We start from the raw sequence: 15,546 nt of genomic DNA, 5'->3' as shown, positions 1-15,546 counted from the left end.
GTTATACGCATATATACATAATAGTGTATTTTACCGTTCGTAAACACTTCTCCGAAATCAAAGTCCATTATTTTAAAGGCTACTAGCGTTCGGTCTCACTCTGAACGTTCGTTCTGGATGCTCAGTTTTGAACTGAGCGTTCGTCCCAAATGGTCTCGGTTTTGAATTGAACGTTCGTCCTTGAGCGTTCGTTTGGTTTTAAATTTTAGTTGGAAAACTGTACTGTTTTATTATTAACTGTGATTTTCTAATTATATGGTTTTTACTGTATTTTTGGGATGTCACATTAGTGGTATCAGAGCAGTTTTGTTCTTTTAAGGACATTGTAGGTTGTGAGTACACCATGCTTGTTTTGATGTGTGCTCAACGTTCTTTATTGAGTATTTCAGACTCCTTGAACTTAATTAATGATCGTTTTCTCTGTTTCTCAGAGAACAAATGGCACCAAGACTTCCTCCTCCTCCACCACCGACCAATGAACATGATGCGCCCAACAACACCAGGTTGTTGGAATTAGTGATTGAAAGACTACAAGAGCAGAATGCTGTTTTGATGCAGCAGAACGCGGCTGCCTTACAGAGTTTGGAGGCCGCTCGTGCAAATTCTGAAGCGACTCAGAGGCAACTGATGGAGATCCTTGCAACTACTAGGGGTACACCTGGAGCCTCCGCTTCAAACACTACTCATCAGACCGAGTGGAGTTTGGAGAACTTTTTGCAACATCGTCCAGCGAAGTTTGATGGAAAGTGTCCTCCTGATGGGGCAGATCAGTGGCTGCAGGATATGGAGCGTCTCTACGACGTCAAGGAATGTCCAAACGATCGAAGGCTGGCATTCACTGAGTATTTGTTGACTGGAGAGGCCAGTCATTGGTGGTCGAGTACGAAGATGTTACTGACAGACTCTCACAGCCCTATTTCTTGGGAAGTCTTCAAGGAAAAATTTTATGAAGAGTATTTCCCGGATAGTGTTCGTTTCGGCAAGGAAGTGGAATTTCTCCAGCTGGTGCAAGGTAGTATGTCTGTTTCTGAGTACACCAACAGGTTTAAACATCTGGTTCGTTTTAATACCATGGCGACCAGTGAAGTATGGCAATGCAGGAAGTTTGAAAATGGGCTGAGAAGTGATCTGAAGGTACTGATATCCAGCCTTTGCATTAAGTCTTTTCCTGCCATGATTGAGAGAGCAAAAGTGTTAGAGAAAAATGTGGCTGAAGCAGAACGACTGAAGAAGCAGCAACAACCAACTAGAGGACCAATCATGTCCAGGCCGAATCTGAATCGGAACAGGTTGCCGTATGCTCGCCCAGTACAACCATCTAATTCTCAGGCTATGGTTGTTGCCGGACAGTCTGGACAGCACGGATCAGTCAAGTGTTTCCAATGTGGAGGACCACACTACCGGTCGTCTTGCCCTCAGTTATTGGGAGTGAAGTCCTGCACTCGTTGTGGAAGAAATGGTCATATAGAACGTGAGTGTAGAATGGGCGGACGAGCGGCAATGAGGCCGCCAAATGCCGGGAGAATGCAACAGGATCGGGGTGGACGAGCACAAGCTGTTGGTCGAGTGTATGCGATCACGGGCGCCGAAGCTGCCAGCTCAGGTACGCTCGTCACCAGTACTTGTTTGTTGTTTGGAATGCCTGTTTGTGTGTTGTATGATTCGGGGGCAACACACTCCTTCATTTCGAAGGCGTGTGTTGAGAAATTGGGATTAGCCGAACGCGAGATGCAGTTCGACTTGGTAGTATCAACCCCAGCGGCTGGTGAGGTTAGGACGTCTACTGTATGTGTTAAGTGTCCTATAGAGGTTGAGGGGCGAAATTATAAAGTGAATCTCATCTGTCTACCCTTGCAAGATTTAGAAGTAATCTTAGGAATGGATTGGCTGGCTGCCAATCGCATTCTCATAGATTGCGGTGCAAAGGAATTGGTGTTTCCAGACGAGTATGAAGTGGATCTATCTGTGACGCTCGGTCAATTGAAAGAAGACATCGGGGATGGTGCTAGTTGTTTTCTGATCATGACGCATTCAGACGAACGAATTGAAGATTTGAATCATGAGCGACCGTCTAGTAAATCGAATGGAGGACGATCAGTCGTGGATGAATTCTCTGATGTATTTCCTGATGAAGTGCCTGGATTACCTCCTCCACGCGAGGTGGAATTTACTATCGACTTAGTGTCGAATGCTGGACCTATCTCTATTGCACCTTATCGGATGTCGCCAGCAGAGTTAGCTGAACTCAAGGAACAGATTGAAGAGTTAATGGATAAGCAGTTTATCAGACCTAGCGCATCACCTTGGGGAGCGCCGGTACTCTTAGTGAAGAAGAAGGATGGTAGCTCTCGTCTTTGCATTGATTACAGGCAGCTGAACAAGCTAACCATCAAGAACAAGTATCTGTTACCTAGGATTGATGACCTACTGGATCAGTTACATGGTGCGACTGTATTTTCAAAGATTGACTTGCGTTCGGGATATCATCAAATTCGGGTGAAGGAAGAAGACATCCAGAAGACAGCTTTCAGATCTCGTTATGGACACTACGAATATGTAGTAATGCCGTTCGGTGTGACGAATGCACCAGCAGTTTTCATGGACTACATGAATCGTATCTTCAGACCGTACCTAGACAAATTCGTTGTAGTCTTCATTGATGATATTCTTGTCTACTCCAAGAGCTATGAAGAGCACGAGGGTCACTTGAGGATCGTTCTAGGCATACTAAGAGAAAAGGAGTTGTACGCCAAGTTCTCAAAATGTGAATTTTGGATGAAGGAAGTGCAATTCTTGGGGCACGTGGTTTCAGCTGGAGGAATCTCAGTGGATCCGGCCAAAGTAAGAGCGGTACTGGAATGGGAAAGTCCACGTTCGGTTACTGAAGTTCGCAGTTTTGTAGGACTCGCGGGATATTATAGACGGTTCATTGAAGGATTTTCCAAAATAGTAGCTCCGCTTACTCAGCTGACCAGAAAGGATCAACCGTTCGCTTGGACCGATCGGTGTGAAAGAAGTTTCCAGGAATTGAAGAATAAGTTAACAAGCGCCCCAGTACTGGTCATACCTGACACGGCTAAACCCTTCGAAGTATATTGTGACGCTTCTCATCAAGGTTTGGGTTGTGTGCTCATGCAAGAGAGGCGGGCAGTAGCGTACGCTTCACGGCAGTTGAAAGTTCACGAGAAGAACTACCCAACTCACGACCTGGAATTAGCAGCGGTCGTCTTTGCTTTGAAGATATGGAGGCACTACTTGTATGGATCAACTTTTCAAGTGTTCAGTGATCACAAGAGTCTCAAGTACCTTTTTGATCAAAAGGAGTTGAATATGAGACAGAGACGTTGGCTGGAGTTCTTAAAGGACTATGACTTCGAACTACTTTACCATCCGGGAAAAGCAAATGTTGTAGCAGACGCTTTAAGCAGAAAGGTAGTTCACGTCTCCTCCATGATGGTCCGAGAGTTAAGTTTGGTAGAAAGCTTTAGAGATCTAAGGTTACAATTCGACTTGGAACCGAATGTTATTAAATGCTGTACTCTTAGAATCTCCAGTGACGTATTTGACCGGATCAGAATGAAGCAGCGAGAAGACGAAGAGTTGGTGAAGATCTTGAACGCACTCGGTACAGATCAGGCCAAGGAGTTCAACACGGGAACAGACGGTTGTCTACGATACATGGGTAGGACGTGCATTCCGAATGATGGTGAGTTGAAAAGGATGATTCTTGAGGAAGGACACCACAGTCGTCTTAGCATACACCCTGGTATGACTAAGATGTATCAAGACCTCAGGAAATCTTTCTGGTGGCCGGGAATGAAGAGTGATGTCGCACGTTTTGTGGCATCGTGTTTAACGTGTCAACGAGCCAAGGCTGAACATCAGAGGCCAGGCGGTCTACTTCAGCAGTTAGAGATTCCGGAATGGAAGTGGGACGGCATTGCGATGGACTTCGTGACTCACTTACCCCGAACGGTCAGGAATCATGATTCCATATGGGTAATAGTGGATCGTCTGACGAAGAGCGCTCACTTCCTAGCAGTCAACCTGAAGATGTCAATGACGAACCTGGCTAAGCTTTACATCAAGGAAATTGTTCGTCTACATGGAGTTCCGTCTAGCATTGTTTCAGACCGAGACACAAGGTTTACCTCTCGATTCTGGCAATCATTACAAAGTGAGCTCGGTAGCAAACTTCATATGAGTTCGGCTTATCATCCTCAGACAGACGGTCAGTCTGAAAGGACCATTCAGACGCTCGAAGACTTGCTTAGGACGTGCGTCCTAGATCACATGGGCGTCTGGGATGAAGTCTTACCTTTGGTAGAGTTCACCTACAACAACAGTTTCCAAGCCAGCATTGGAATGGCTCCCTTTGAAGCTCTGTATGGTAGGAAGTGTCGAACGCCATTGTGTTGGTTTCAGGAAGGAGAAAAGGTCTTAACTGGACCAGAGCTCATTCAGCAGACGACTGAGAAGGTGAAATTGATCCAAGAAAGGCTGAAGGCATCTCGGAGCAGACAGAAGTCATACGCTGACAAAAGAAGAAGGCCATTGGAGTTCGATGCTGGAGATCACGTCTTCCTTAGACTACATCCGACTACTGGAGTTGGGAGAGCCATTCGACCGAAGAAGTTGTCTCCCAAGTTCATCGGACCTTATCAGATCTTGAGGAAGATCGGACCAGTCGCGTACGAGTTATCTTTGCCACCTCAGTTATCCAACTTGCATCCCGTCTTCCACGTTTCTCAACTCCGGAAGTACGTATCCGATCCATCGCACATACTGGAGTTGGAAGACATTCGTCTTCGTCAAGACCGTACACTAGAAATGCAACCCGTTAGAGTTGAAGATAGCAACACCAGGCACTACAAGAATAAAACTGTCAAATTGGTGAAAGTCGTATGGGATGAAAAGACGGGCGACTCTACATGGGAAGTGGAAGATGCCATGAAGGATTTATATCCTCATCTGTTTGAGAGTACGTCTTAATTTTCGAGGACGAAAATTTTTGTAGTTGGGGAGAATGTCAGGCCTCGAAAAAAAAAAAAAAAAAAAAAAAAAAAACGTGGCAGTTGGAGAGCGCGCCACCTCAGCGACGCACTTGGACGACAGCAGTGCCCGACATCCACTAACGAGCGCCAGCTGTTGCACGTGGAGCTGAGTCAGGAATTGGAAGTGGAAGACACGTGGCGACTGCGGAGTGGACGTCCAGAATGGACTGTCGAGAATCTGGAGTGCAGGACGTGCGTCCAGTGTGGCTGAGTGGGAATGTGAGTTGGCTAAGTGGAGAGTGCGCTGGACGAGAGTGGAAAACGAATCTGAGAATTTCTGAAATATTCTCCACCCTCTGCACGTACACCATTTTTCATTCCTAAGAATCCAAGTCTCTCCTCCTTCTCTCTTCATTTTTCTCTGCACCTTCTCTCTAAGAACCACCGTTTCATCCCCTCCAATTCTGGGTTCCGGCACTGTAAAAGGACGTACGGCATTAAGGACTTCCAGAGAAGACGTTCGGTTGGCAAAGCTGGATTGTGGAGCAAATCTGATATTGGTGATTGGGGTTCGTTCTTGTAGTTGAATTTACGAGCGTTGACGTTAGGAGATTCCGTAGAGAAGAAGTATTTTTGTGCATTTGTGGACGTTCGTCATCTCCAAGTAAGGGAAGCTTATTTAATTTAACTAATGTATGTTGTGTGAACGTTCGTTATTTAGCCGTATGAAAATAATGCATGATGAATGATATGAGTGAATGGTATGAACGTTCGTTATTTGATGGTATGAGTATAATACATGATATTTGATTTACTGAACTGCATGAACGTTCGTTTTTCTTGGTGAAATGAGATGTGTGAATTTACATGAGATGGCCTGTATGAAATGTGGAAATTGATGATTGATATGAACGTATGAAACTAAGAGATTTTGTATAATGTAGAATGAACTGGAAATGTAAATGAATATTGAACAAGAACTTCCCCTATGATTTTTACGTTCGTACTGAACGGTCTTTGACCGTTCGGTCTCCCTATTTAACATTCAAGAGATGGGATTCGTTCATTTGGAATGATCCCTGGTCGAGGACGAGCGTCCTCATGTTAAAATGATTCATTTGAGCGTTCGGTCAAGTACTATGTTTGGTAGTCTTTGATAAAAATTCCCTTCAGTTATACGCATATATACATAATAGTGTATTTTACCGTTCGTAAACACTTCTCCGAAATCAAAGTCCATTATTTTAAAGGCTACTAGCGTTCGGTCTCACTCTGAACGTTCGTTCTGGATGCTCAGTTTTGAACTGAGCGTTCGTCCCAAATGGTCTCGGTTTTGAATTGAACGTTCGTCCAAATGGTCTCGGTTTTGAATTGAACGTTCGTCCAAATTGTGCTCCGGAATGAGCGTTCGTCCAAAATGGCGCTCGGTTTTGAACTGAGCGTTCGTCCAAATGGTTCTCCGAATTGAGCGTTCGTCCTACGGGTCTCGGTTTTGACTGAGCGTTCGTCCTAAAGGGTGTTCGGTTTATACTGAACGCTCGTCCTAATGGTGCTCGGTTTTGAAAGGAGCGTTCGTCCATAATGGGGCTCGGTCTTACACTGAGCGCTCGCTCAAAATGGTATTCGGTTTTATTGAAAAGCGTACGTCCAACTTCAGATTTACCACGTTCGTTTTCTGATTTTAACGAGCGTCCGTTCATGATTTTCCAGGTAAATAACGTTCGTCCAGTGAACAGTGTACGTCATTGAAATTCTGCCGTTCGTACTCTGATTCGAACGAGCGTCTTTTGGTCTCACTCACAGCGTTCGTCCTCGGTCTTAATTGTTGACAGAACGTTCGTTTTTGATGGTTTACCTATGAATGATGAAAATGATTATGAAATGATAAATAGTGGATGATGTACAGTATATGAAATGAAAGTATGAATATTGAATGAGCGTTCCGGGGAGGAATGACTCTTGGATGATTATGAGAATTTGTAAAGTATGACTGTGGGAAGTTAATGCTGGCTGTTCGATCCTGATATTCTGTGACCACTCGTCCTCACATAGAGGGGGTATGTCATGCGTGGGAATGGCAGGAGGTCCCCGTCACATATCAGTTATTTGGAAATTACAGTAATTTGGACGGAATGGACTAACCTCGGGTGGCAGCTGATGAGAATGCCAGTTACCACACCACCCGGGTGCGTGAACGCCTGTAACTACGCAGAATTCATACAGTCCGGACAGTCAGTCGTGTATTAAGTTTTATGTTAAGTGTGCGTTGAAATAAGCATGTATGTTGAATTGTGTTCATGTGTGATGAATTGATTTCATGAATTTGTATGTTGATGCATGAGTTAAATTACATAAGCTTACCCTTGCGTTTTTCCTTGTGTTGTCTCGTTTTGTACGTCCGTCCTGTCGTTGCAATGATCATCCGTGTGGATGTGAGCAGAGGGAGATGAGCGTTTGGAAGAGGCATTGAACGAAGAGAATCTGGTTGAAGTTGAAGTGAAGACCGAGCAGTGAGACGCTCGGCCAATCCTTTAATTTTTTTTTTTTTTTTTTTTATGTATGACCGTTCGGTGCTTTCCTGTGTGAACCGTTCGGTCAGGTTTTAATTTTACGTTCAGTTGTAAATTGTAACTCTGGTGTGGACGTGCGGCTTTATGTGTTCGTTCTTTATTGTTGTAAGACTGTATTCAAGGACGTTCGTCCTTGAGCGTTCGTTTGGTTTTAAATTTTAGTTGGAAAACTGTACTGTTTTATTATTAACTGTGATTTTCTAATTATATGGTTTTTACTGTATTTTTGGGATGTCACACATATGTTTTGTTAACATTCTAAAAAAATAATTTCAAGATAGTCCCTAAAATATGTTAAAAACCCGAATTCATATTTACAGAAGTTGAAAATTATTTTTTTCTACAGACGTACAATTTTACATTTTAGGGCAAGAAGACAGATATCTAACCTACTAGAAAAAGACGTACAACACAATCTATACACTATTTTTTTTAAGCGAAGAAAATCGAAAAAATAATATAGTTTTAATTTATTGTTCTTCGCTATAAAAATATTGATAAAAACATTTAATATTTTATCACTTTGTAATAAATATTTGAAAATAAAGTATTTTTTCAATCTATCTATTAGCATATTTAAAATAAAATAAGTTTGAAGCAAATTCAATGCTCGAAACTATTTTTTACTACAAAAATAATTACAAATATCATTAACAGTACTTGAAAAATACATGTATTAAAAAATATGTTTTGTAGTGCGAAATTTATTCTATTATTATTCTTTTTTGTAATATATCTATTAGATAATAATACTCGAAAGAAGCTTTTTTTGAACCGACCCGCTACTTTAACCTAATCACGCATTACTGACTATGCCTATTCCCACACCAGGCTCAACTTTCATTCATCACAACAAAACTGTTTTCCTTTTTATGTTTACTTATTTAAGATATATTTTGCTTATCCTTTATTTCATAGAGTAAAAAAAGGAAATTTTCAAGAAATAAAATAAATATCACTATATTTAAAATGTCAATATGTTTTTTTTCTTTACAAGATAAATATTTTCCCTAATTTAGACGAGAGAAAGTGTCAACAAACAAACCAATTTATAAAACCAACAAAAAGAAAAAAAATTGTGCTCCGTACATGTTAGCGTTCTCTTCATATACTAGTAGTTATGCGAGGCGTGTGTCATCATCATGCATGGTGTGCTCGCATCCGCTCCAATGTTTATTTGTCGGAGAATTGAACTTTTGAGACAGAAAAAATGACAAATTACGTTCATTTGACACAATTAAATAATAACATTTTCATTATAATTATATTAGTTTTTATTTTAAAATCATAATATATATTATTATATTATTAGAGTAGTATCGATATATATTTTTTGTTTGGACCGCGATATTCCAACAACAGATTTTTAACACTCTTTTGACAACGTCACGTGTCGCCACCTCATTGGTTCGTTTAAATTTTTTTTTTTTTTAAAACCTATGACCGTAACCCTTATTTTGAGTGAAAATCCTAAAATACCCCTTTCCCTTTCTCTGTTCCATTGCCTTTCCCTTTCTCTGTTCCATTGCAAACGAGGTCCGTTCTCTTGAGAGGTCGAAGGTTGCGTTTCGTCTCGCTTCGTTCCATTTGCATCCTGTTGTCTCCGGCCAGTTTGGTCTCCTGTTATCGTGCGTAATGGCAAGTTCCGGTGACGATTGTCCGACGACTAAGGTAAGTGGTTTTCCATTCCATGTCGTAGCTTGGTTATTCGGTTTGGGCATCACGTAGCATGGTTATTTGATTTGGGTTAATGTTTGGGGTTCGTATCGTTGTGTTGTGGTGCTTGGGTTATTGGGTTTCGTTGTTTTGATGATTTGATTTTGGTTTATGCAGTTGAGTGTTCGTCACTCTTTTTCAACAAAGTATATATGTACTTTGAACGAACGCTTAACAAAGGAGCATCGATCATTGATTGCGACAACTCCATTTGCTTGGTTTTTAGATGTCAATGTCAATGTTAAAGTAGGTAGAAATATACTGAGTGAGTTATTGGGTAAGTGGGACGACTGTAGTAGTGGTTTTATAGTTGGGAATAAAGTTTTGAATATAAATGAAAATGATATTTATTTAGGGTTGGGACTGAGTACAGATGGTGCAAACATTAACTTAAAGGAAGAGCTGGGCAATAGTGAATGTGTGAAATACATAGGCAAAGGAACAAAGGAATTGAATTCAATATACAAAATTCTAATGCGAAAACAAAAGAAGAAGATTCCTTGTTCTCATTTTTGTAGCCTTTACCTCCTGGTAGGGATAAGTGAGATTTTATTTCCAAAACGTAGCGGGAAAGTGTTTCCCGTAATGTTTAATGTTGTTGACAACTTAAGTGCTTTGGGTAGTTATTGTTGGGGTAGTCTAGTTTATCGTTTTCTGTTACATAGTTTGTGCAAAGCTTCAAAAGGCTTGAAGAAAGGCAAAGGTATTTCAAACGTTTACGTCAACGGTTGTGTGTACATGCTGCAGGTAATTAATAGTATTTGATGTACTTACTTAAAATGTTATTTGAATTAAGTTTGTTACAAGTGAAGATGATTTATTTGTTTTAGGTATGGTTTTTTGAGCTGTTTGTTCCACCAAAAGGTCCTATTGATAAATTTCCACGAATATTGCATTGGATGAATATAAGTGTTGGAGACAAGTTCGTTAAACGGTGTATGGAGACAGGTTTGGTAAGTTGTTTGTTATCGAAAGTTTTGTTATGTTTTCATATATTGACCAAAGTTGTGTAATCTGTAATGTGTTGTTAAATTTCAGGTTGTTGACGATGTTTATGGTGGTCCTTCAACGAAGGATAAGGAGGAATACAGACCAACACCTAAAAGAAAGGATGCTAAACCAAGAGGAAAGAAGAAACAAAAAAGAGCTCGCAGAGAAACTTTTATGCGTGCCTTAGAGGAACAAGAATTTCTAATTGAAGAACTTAAAAGGAGGGTTGCAACTTTGGAGGCACAATTGGCTGAAGAGAAGGCAAGAAGGCAAAATAAAGATGACGTTGGACAAAGTGTGCCTCGTACAGAACCATCTGTGAACACTGGTTTTGTATCCCCTACTGACATTGACGGAAATGAACAACCTTTGAAGACGTATGTTAGGGTTGGATCACGAAGGCGTTACAAGGGAAGAGCTCTTAGGACTCCATACACCGGGACCGTAGTGCTTAGAATAAAAAATGAGTGATTTGTGTATTTAGTTGATTGAAAATGTTATTTGGAAAGTAATGAAAATTGTAATCATTGTAAATAGATTAAGAAAACAATGTTCAATGTATTCGATTTGGTTCAATGAAATAAAATTTGAGTTTTGGTTTTAATTGGTCTCATATTTTATCTATTCAATACCATTGTTATTATGAGTTGTGGGTTTGTCGATTTCAGAATGTCGTAATTTTTTTTGTCTCCTAAGTTGCAGGCTTGTTTGTAACATGTTGGTGTTTGAGTGGTCATTTTGAGTAACATGTGATGTGATGTGAGTCCAAGGAGTGTGGGGTGACCCCTCATGAGTTGGGGGAGCAACCTGTGCAAGGAATGAGTGAGAGTGCTGAAAAAAGGGGCTGGTAATCGTTTACAGGTCCCCTGTAAACGATTGCCCGAGAGAAATTGGGAATTTGTACAGAAAGTCCAACACAGGTACTCAGTCAGGTGAACACAGGTCACCATTGGCAAAAAAAGTGACTTTTAGGCACTTCTGCCCCTGTCTGAGGCTGGTGCAGGTGTTCCAATGGTGGGAGAGGGTGGCTGGTGATGTGATGTGAGTCCAAGGAGGGTGGGGAGACCCCTCATGAGTTGGTGGAGCAAGCTGTGCAAGGAATGAGTGAGAGTGTTCAAAAAGGGCTCTGGTAATCGTTTACAGCAACCCTGTAAACGATTACCCGAGAGAAATTGGGAATTTGTACAGAAAGTCCAACACAGGTCATCAGTCAGGTGAACACAGGTCACCAGTCAGGTGAACACAGGTCACCATTCGAAAAAAAACTGACTTTTATGGTAATCTGCACCTGTCTGAGGCTTGTGCAGGTGTTCCAGTGGTGGGAGAGGGTGCATGGTGATGTGATGTGAGTCTAAGGAGGGTGGGGAGACCCCTCATGTGTTGGAGGACCAAGCTTTGCAGGGAATGAGTGAGAGTGCTGAAAAAAGGGGCTGGTAATCGTTTACAGCACCCCTGTAAACGATTACCCGAGACAAATTGGCAATTTGTACAGAAAGTCCAACACAGGTACTCAGTCAGATAAACACAGGTCACCATTGGCAAAAAAAGTGACTTTTAGGCACTTATGCACCTGTCTTAGGCTGGTGCAGGTGTTCCAATGGTGGGAGAGGGTGGCTGGTGATGTGATGTGAGTCCAAGGAGGGTGGGGAGACCCCTCATGAGTTGGTGGAGCAAGCTGTGCAAGGAATGAGTGAGAGTGTTCAAAAAGGGCTCTGGTAATCGTTTAAAGCACCCCTGTAAACGATTACCCGAGAGAAATTTGGAATTTGTACAGAAAGTCCAACACAGGTCATCAGTCAGGTGAACACAGGTCACCATTCGAAAAAAAACTGACTTTTATGGTAATCTGCACCTGTCTGAGGCTTGTGCAGGTGTTCCAGTGGTGGGAGAGGGTGCATGGTGATGTCATGTGAGGCCAAGGAGGGTGGGGAGACCCCTCGTGAGTTGGAGGAGCAAGGTGTGCAAGGAATGAGTGAGACTGCTGAAAAAAGGGGCTGGTAATCGTTTACAGGACCCCTGTAAACGATTACCCGAGACAAATTGGAAATTTGTACAGAAAGTCCAACACAGGTACTCAGTCAGGTGAACACAGGTCACCATTGCACAAAAAACTGACTTTTATGCTAATCTGCACGTGTCTGAGGCTTGTGCAGGTGTTCCAGTGGTGGGAGAGGGTGGATGGTGATGTGATGTGAGTCCAAGGAGGGTGGGGAGACCCCTCATGAGTTGGAGGACCAAGCTGTGCAGGGAATGAGTGAGAGTGCTGGAAAAAGGGGCTGGTAATCGTTTACAGGACCCTTGTAAACGATTACCCGACAGAAATTGCCAATTTGTACAGAAAGTCCTACACAGGTACTCAGTCAGGTCAACACAGGTCACCATTGGACAAAAGAGTGACTTTTAGGCACTTCTGCAACTGTCTGAGGCTTGTGCAGGTGTTCCAGTTGTGGGAGAGGGTGCATGGTGATGTCATGTGAGGCCAAGGAGGGTGGGGAGACCCCTCATGAGTTGGAGGAGCAAGGTGTGCAAGGAATGAGTGAGAGTGCTGGAAAAATGGGCTGGTAATCGTTGACCGTTCCCCTGTAAACGATTACCCGAGACAAATTGGCAATTTGTACAGAAAGTCCAACACAGGTACTCAGTGAGGTGAACAGGGGTCACCATTCGAAAAAAAACTGCCTTTTAGTTTTACAGACAACTGCAGTGTTATTAAGTGGTATTGGTTAGTGTTATTGGTTAGTATTAAGTGGTATTGGTTACTGACTTTTACTCACAACTGCCATGGTATTAAGTGTATCATAAATTGAACATTACATAATAAATGTGGAGAATTGAGGAACCATTTTGAAACTAAACAACCTCATTTTATTAAATACTTGAAATGATCAAAGCAGGAACTGGAGTACATAGTTCTTTAAAATGCAGTAAAGAAAGCCTAAACAAGGAATTTTAAGTCTGAGGATTGTTTGCAGAAGCACTTGGCAAGTGTTGCAGTTGTTCTTCAATGTTCCCAACGCGCGATTGCAACGCATCAAACCTTGTACTGATGACCATGTCCATGTTTCCAAATCTTGTTTCAAGGGCATCAAAGCGAGTTTCAAAGGCATCAAATCTTGTACCAACAAAGGTTTGAAGTTGTTCTATGCGGTTGATTACATTATCTAGTGTTGTAGATGAACTGCCTTGTTCATCATCTTGTCCTTGATTCTGGTGACCTTCTTGTAAGGGGGGATGGGGGGCGTTGCCTTTGGGAACCCATTCTCCTTCATCATTTTGCATATAACCAAATGATGCTACAACTTCACAACCAATTCTTTGCTTGAACTTCAGTTCTGAAATGGGGTAACTTTCAGTTGGCACTTGAAAGTGTTCCATGAAGATGGTTATCAAATGTGGATACGGCAACTTTGCGTTCTCCCTTAATGCTTTTTTCATCTTATATCTAATAAGATGTCCCCAGTTAATTTGAATGGAATTGAACAATGCCCATAGCAGCATAATATCCTCTTCGGATGCCTGACCAATATTGGTTGCACGAGGAATTAATACTCTAGTGAGAACGTATGAAGTATCCTTGGTTGAACCTTCATTTGCCCCGCTAGTATTCTAGATTGTATGGCTGCATCATCTCTACACACTAGTTGCCTTGCAGTGACAGAATCGTATTGTTCTTTCCACTCATCTGCAACTTTGCCTTCGTAACAAACACCATCACATGGGAGATTAGTCAGTTGTTGAAAAAGATTAGGGCTCACCCTAATTTTGACCCCTCTAACCTCGCTTCGAATAACCCCCGTATCCGATATTGACATGTTGCTATAGAACACTCTGACTAATTGTGGGTGGTAATGTCTTCTTAAACACACAAATTCAGTCAGCCCAGCTTCGTGTAATATGTCATAGAATTGAAAATTTTTTCCTTCAAAGTATTCGTCCTCTACATACTTACTCTCCAAAATTTCCCGATTTACGAAATGTTGGGCATATTTCTCCTGTTGCTCATCCGACGAGAAGAGATCATTGGTAGGCGTAGGAGGGGATGACGATGGTGATGGGGTTGGACTCCGGCGACGGCGACGTCCACCACCGGAAGAAGATGCCTTTTGTTTCTTCGTTCCACGATCAGCCATTGTATTTCGTTTAGGGTTTTGCACTGAGAGAAGACAGGTTTTCGAAACGAATTTGAGGAAGGATGTGTTTTGTGCCGTTATGACCACGATTGCAAGTTATAGACGTTATGCAGTTTTGGTTTAATTAACTGAACACAGTACGGGGGAGGACGAGCGTCCTAAGCGAGTGGAGGCCGAGCGAGAGGGGCAACAAGGAGTGAGGACGAGCGTCTTGAGCGACCAGAGCAAGGACGAACGTTCTGAGCGAGCGGGGCAAGGAAGAGAAAGGACGACCGTCCTGAGCGAGTGGAGGCCGAGCGAGAGGGGCAACAAGGAGTGAGGACGAGCGTCCTGAGCGAGCAGAGCGAGGACGAACGTTCTGACCGAGCGGGGCAACGAACAGAAAGGACGAGCGTCATGAACGAGCACAGCATGGACGAGCGTCCTGAGCAAGTGGAGGCAACGAGGGGCGAGGACGAGCGTCCTAAGTGAGGACGACCGTCCTGAACAAATGGATGCGACTGGCAAGCGTAAGACAGGCGGGAAATTCAAGGGACGTTCAGCAGAGTATTTCAGTAATAAATATAGTGAATAAGGATAGAAAGATTCTTTCCACATAATGATAATAAAGGAGGCACCTAGGGCTTAGGGTATGTTTTTGATTAGTGAGTATTGTAAGAGAGGTTATGCTCTCGTGTGACTGAAGGAGACCCTGCTCCCAGTCATTGGTTGTGTATCGTGATACCCAAAGTTGCAGTAATAAAGACTTTTTATTCAGTTAAGTACCTTTGTCAGTCGTGAGAGGCAACTTACGTGGTCAGGCACGTAACAGGAACACCTGCACTTTACTCAGACAGTTGCAGAAGTGCCTAAAAGACACTTTTTTTTCCAATGGTGACCTGTGTTCACCTGACTGAGTACCTGTGTTGGACTTTCTGTACAAATTTCCAATTTGTCTCGGGTAATCGTTTATAGGGGTCCTGTAAACGATTACCAGCCCCTTTTTTCAGCAGTCTCACTCATTCCCTGCACAGCTTGGTCCTCCAACTCATGAGGGGTCTCCCCACCCTCCTTGGACTCACATCACATCACCATCCACCCTCTCCCACCACTGGAACACCTGCACAAGCCTCAGACAGGTGCAGATTAGCATAAAAGTCAGTTTTT

At 42.6% G+C, this 15,546-nt stretch overlaps 2 protein-coding genes across 3 annotated transcripts; both read left to right on the top strand.

Moving 5' to 3' along the window:
* The first annotated feature begins 438 nt into the window (after positions 1–438).
* On the top strand, positions 439–7,651 carry LOC148201630 (uncharacterized). Of its 2 annotated transcripts, none has more exons than XM_088110331.1 (2): positions 439–1,603; positions 7,435–7,651. In XM_088110331.1, exons 1-2 carry the CDS (start codon positions 439–441, stop codon positions 7,506–7,508), a joined length of 1,239 nt encoding a protein of 412 aa, XP_087966457.1. In that variant the 3' UTR covers positions 7,509–7,651. The 2 variants fall into 2 exon arrangements, 1 of the variants encoding a protein (XP_087966457.1); XR_015785116.1 differs by lacking the exon at positions 439–1,603 and adding an exon at positions 4,460–5,658 and having other exon boundaries at positions 7,435–7,624.
* Positions 7,652–9,376: 1,725 nt separating this feature from the next.
* LOC148201629 (uncharacterized) lies at positions 9,377–10,741 on the top strand. The gene is made up of 3 exons (XM_088110414.1): positions 9,377–10,027; positions 10,111–10,233; positions 10,319–10,741. Exons 1-3 carry the CDS (start codon positions 9,392–9,394, stop codon positions 10,739–10,741), a joined length of 1,182 nt encoding a protein of 393 aa, XP_087966540.1. The 5' UTR covers positions 9,377–9,391.
* The last annotated feature ends 4,805 nt before the right edge of the window (positions 10,742–15,546 follow it).

This window comes from Vigna umbellata, chromosome 3 (genome assembly GCF_029865625.1).
Source record: "Vigna umbellata cultivar VRB3 chromosome 3, Vumbellata_1.0, whole genome shotgun sequence".
Lineage (NCBI taxonomy): Eukaryota > Viridiplantae > Streptophyta > Magnoliopsida > Fabales > Fabaceae > Vigna > Vigna umbellata.
Note: the sequence above shows the minus strand (reverse complement) of the source record. Positions and strands in the feature narration are given on the sequence as shown.